At 20.9% G+C, this 5,250-nt stretch overlaps 1 protein-coding gene across 1 annotated transcript; it reads right to left on the minus strand.

Moving 5' to 3' along the window:
- Positions 1–3,714: 3,714 nt before the first annotated feature.
- Positions 3,715–4,851, minus strand: LOC119664690 (cytochrome b-like). Its single transcript, XM_038074143.1, is given in 1 exon segment — positions 3,715–4,851. A coding segment is annotated over 1 exon segment (1,137 nt).
- Between the last annotated feature and the right edge of the window lie 399 nt (positions 4,852–5,250).

Genomic DNA, 5,250 nt, shown 5'->3' on the forward strand with positions numbered 1-5,250 from the left:
TGAGGAAAGAATTATTTTTATGGATTAATAAATATTTTATTTAGTTTATGGATATTTATTAAATTTTATTATTTATTAAAAAATGGATAATAAAATTATTTTTCATTTAAAATTTTTGTAAATATGTATTAAAGGGGCAAAATGTGAGGAAAGAATTATTTTTATGGATTAATAAATATTTTATTTAGTTTATGGATATTTATTAAATTTTATTATTTATTAAAAAATGGATAATAAAATTATTTTTCATTTAAAATTTTTGTAAATATGTATTAAAGGGGCAAAATGTGAGGAAAGAATTATTTTTATGGATTATAAATATTTTATTAAAATTATAGTTTAATATTAAATTTTATTATTTAATATAAAATTATCAATATATTGATTTTAAATATAAAATTTTTGTAAATTATTAAAAAGTTTTATTTTAGCTTAAGAAATTGTTTAAAATTAATTTTACATGTAAATTTTTGTGTGATTATTAATTAATTTAAAAATTTTTTTTATTTTTATTATCACAGTAGTTGATATTAATAATATAAGAAATTAAGAATTAGTTATAATTATATTATTAACAGAATTTGTGCCAGCAGTTCCGGTTAAACAAACATATAAATATTTTATTTTAAAATTAGTTCAATTATTTAGATTAAGTTTAAAATTAATTTCTTAGGTGAAATTATAAGTTAATTTAAAATTTATTAAAAATTAGTTGAAGCTAAAAAACTTTTGATATACACTAGAATTAGATGCCCTATTATAAAAAGGGAAAACTTAAATTTTAGGTAGTAATAGTTATGTTCTTGAAACTTAAAAAATTTGGCGGTATTTTAGTCTACTCAGAGGAACTTGTCCTATAATTGACAATCCACGTTGGACCTTACTTCAATTTGTAATCAGTTTACATACCGTCGTTAGCAGAATATTTCAAAAGAATATTAATTTTCTTAAATTTATCAATAATTTTATTTCAGATCAAGGTGTAGCTTATATTTAAGTAGAAATGAGTTATATTAAATATATTTTTATGGATATAAATATGAAAAATTTATTGAAAGTGGATTTTGAAGTAAATTTATATAGATAAATAAATTGAATTTAGCTCTAAAATATATACATATCGCCCGTCGCTCTTACTTAAAAATAAGATAAGTCGTAACATAGTAGATGTACTGAAAAGTGTATATAGAATGACAATTTAAAGCTTAATAGTAAAGTATTTCATTAACATTGAAAAGATTTTTATGCAAATCATTATAAATTTTAATTATTGTACCTTTTGTATCTTCTTCTTTTCCTTTTATCCTTATCACCCAGTGGAGCATAGGGCCTCTACCATATTTCTGTATCGGGTTTGGTTATTTGATTGGAGGCATATATCACTCCAGGAAAAGTTCGTTTCTCTTAAATCTTCTTCAATTGTTCTTCTCCAAGTTTTAGCTGGTGCTCCAGGTCTACGGCTGCCTTGAGGATTCCTTGTGTATCAGGGTTTATTAAATAAATAATATTTATTTGAATATTTTTTTCAATTTATTAATAGTTAAAAATTTATAAAGGTTAATGTAATAATATTATTTTTAATAAATTTTTAGAAATGAAATGTTTTTCGTTTAATATGGTATCTAGTTTTTTAAGAAATAAATTTAATTTAGAATTGATTATTATTTAATTTATTTATATAAATTTAAATAAATAATTAATTTAATATTTTATAGGATAAGCTGTAAAATAAATTATTGAAAGTTTTATGTATTTAAATTAATTATATGCTTAGAATTAGCAATTATTAAAAAGTTTGTTATAATTTATTTTTTTTTATTAAATATTTAGTATATTTTAATTATTTATTAAAATATTTTTTATAATTTGATTTGTAAAATAATAATGATAAAATTAGTATATTTATATGTTTTGATTTATATAATTGAAAAGTTTAAATAAAGAATTCGGCAAAATTTGTATTCGCCTGTTTAACAAAAACATCTCTTTTTGTATTTTATTTAAAGTTTAACCTGCCCATTGAAAAATTTTAAAAGGCCGCAGTATATTAACTGTGCAAAGGTAGCATAATCATTAGTCTTTTAATTGAAGGCTGGAATGAATGGTTGGACGAGATATAAGCTGTTTCATTTAAAATTTATATAGAATTTTATTTTTTAGTTAAAAAGCTAAAATATGATCAAAAGACGAGAAGACCCTATAAATCTTAATTATTTAATAATTTTTAATTTATTTTGGTTTTTTTTGTTATAAATTTATTAAATAATTTTATTGGGGTGATATTAAAATTTAAATAACTTTTAATAATTTTTGTCATTTATTTATGATTAAGTGATCCATTATTAGTGATTAAAAAATTAAGTTACTTTAGGGATAACAGCGTAATTTTTTTGGAGAGTTCTTATCGATAAAAAAGTTTGCGACCTCGATGTTGGATTAAGATTCATATTTAAATGTAGAAGTTTAAATATTAAGTCTGTTCGACTTTTTATTCTTACATGATCTGAGTTCAAACCGGTGTAAGCCAGGTTGGTTTCTATCTTTGATTTAATAAAATATTTTAGTACGAAAGGAATTAATATTTATTTTTAAGAAATTATTTTATGAATGAATTTAATTACTATTTTGGCAGATTAGTGCAATAAATTTAGAATTTATTTATATAATTTAAAAATTATAAGTAGTACTTGTTTTTAAATGAAATTATTATATCTTTATTAAGAAGTTTATTATTAATTATTTGTGTTTTAGTGGGTGTAGCTTTTTTAACATTGTTGGAACGAAAAGTTTTAGGTTATATTCAGATTCGTAAAGAACCAAATAAAGTGGGTTTTATTGGAGTAGTTCAACCTTTTAGTGATGCAATTAAATTATTTACTAAAGAACAGACTTATCCTTTAATGTCAAATTATATTTGTTACTATTATTCTCCTATTTTTTCATTATTTTTATCTTTGTTGGTGTGAATATGCATACCTGTTTTAAGAAGATTGAATAGTTTTAATTTAAGTTTGTTATTTTTTTTAAGAATTACAAGAATAGGAGTGTATACTGTAATAATTGCAGGATGATCAAGAAATTCAAATTATTCTTTATTAGGAGGTTTACGAGCTGTTGCTCAAACTATTTCTTATGAAGTAAGATTGGCTTTAATTTTACTATCTTTTATTTTTTTAATTGAAAGATATAATATAATTGATTTTATAAAATTTCAATATTATATTTGGTTTTTATTTTTTTTATTTCCTATGGGTTTTATTTGATTAAGAATTTGTTTAGCGGAAACTAATCGTACTCCATTTGATTTTGCTGAGGGGGAATCAGAATTAGTATCTGGATTTAATGTAGAATATAGAAGAGGAGGTTTTGCATTAATTTTTTTAGCGGAGTATTCGAGAATTTTATTTATAAGAATATTATTTTGTGTAATTTTTTTAGGATGTAATTTATTTAATTTAATATTTTTTTTCAATTAGTTATTATTTCTTTTTTATTTATTTGAGTTCGGGGGACTTTACCTCGATTTAGATATGATAAGTTAATATATTTATCTTGAAAGTGTTATTTACCATATTCATTAAATTTTTTATTATTTATAGTTGGGTTAAAAATATATTTATTTATATGAATTATTTTTAGTAAAGTTAATAGAAAATTTTAATTCTATCTTATATTTTCAAAATATATGCTTATTTCAAGCTAATTAACTTACATTTAATTTAGTAAGTTATCTCATCATTTATTAATTAAAGGGTTAATTAAAAAGTATAAAAAATAAATAAATGTTAGAATTTGTCCAATTATAACATAAGGTTCTTTAACTGATCGAGCTTCAATTCAAGTTAATAAAATTACAGTGGATAGTATAATTCAAAATAAAAATTGGTTAATGGGATAAAATTGTAATCCTTGAAATTTGCTTATATTATAAAAAGGTATAATTATTAAAATAGCAATAGATGTAACTAATGCAATTACTCCTCCTAATTTGTTAGGAATTGAACGTAAAATTGCATAAGCAAACAGAAAATATCATTCTGGTTGAATGTGAATAGGAGTTACTAAAGGATTAGCTGGAATAAAATTATCTGGGTCTCCTAATAAATAGGGATTTATTAAAGTTAATAGAATAAGTCTTATAATTAGAATAATAAATCCGGTAATATCTTTAAAAGTGAAATAGGGATGAAATGGGATTTTATCAATACTTGAATTTAGTCCTATTGGGTTATTTGATCCTGTTTGATGAAGAAATAAAAGATGAATTATAGTTATTGCTAAAACAATAAAAGGTAAAATGAAGTGAAAAGTAAAAAATCGTGTTAATGTTGGATTATCAACTGCAAATCCTCCTCAAACTCATTGTACTAAATCAATACCTAAATAAGGAATAGCAGATAATAAATTAGTAATTACAGTTGCTCCTCAAAAAGATATTTGTCCCCGTGGTAATACATATCCTATAAAGGCTGTTGCTATTACTAAAAATAAAATAATTACTTCAACTAGTCAGGTTTGTGTATATTTATAAGAATTGTAATAAATTCCTCGTCCAATATGAAGATAAATACAAATAAAAAAAAATAAAGCTCCATTAGCATGAAGAGTTCGTAATAGTCATCCATAATTTACATCTCGACAAATGTGTCTAATTCTATTAAAAGCTATATTAATATCTGCTGTGTAATGTATAGCTAAAAATAATCCAGTTAAAATTTGAATGATTAAACATAATCCTAAAAGAGATCCAAAATTTCATCAAGAAGAGATATTAATTGGAGTTGGTAAATCAATTAAAGAATTATTTATAATTTTGAAAAGTGGGTGTTTAATTCATATTGGTTTATTCATTTATTTTATAAATCGAATTGGTCCAAAAAATATATTAGTAATTTTTACAATTGCAATTAAAGTAATTAAAAGATAATTTATTAAAAAAATTGTTATAAAATTTGTAGGGTAATTATAAAGTTTAGTTAAAATATATGAATTTTCTTTAATTATAATTTTTAAATTAATTAATAATATTGATTCATTATTTGTAAATATATCTATATTAATATAATTGTAAAAAATAATTCATAAAAATAAAATTCTTGTGATTAATGAAATTGTTCATATTAGTATTTTAATTGAAAATGAAAATATTTCATTTGAAGCAATTGCTGTTACATAAATAAATAAAACTAATAATGTAGTCCTAAAAAAATTAAGAATAAAATATAGGAAAATCAAAATGTTTTTGAAATT

Source organism: Teleopsis dalmanni, unplaced genomic scaffold, assembly GCF_002237135.1.
Source record: "Teleopsis dalmanni isolate 2A unplaced genomic scaffold, ASM223713v2 unscaffolded_contig_2493, whole genome shotgun sequence".
NCBI lineage: Eukaryota > Metazoa > Arthropoda > Insecta > Diptera > Diopsidae > Teleopsis > Teleopsis dalmanni.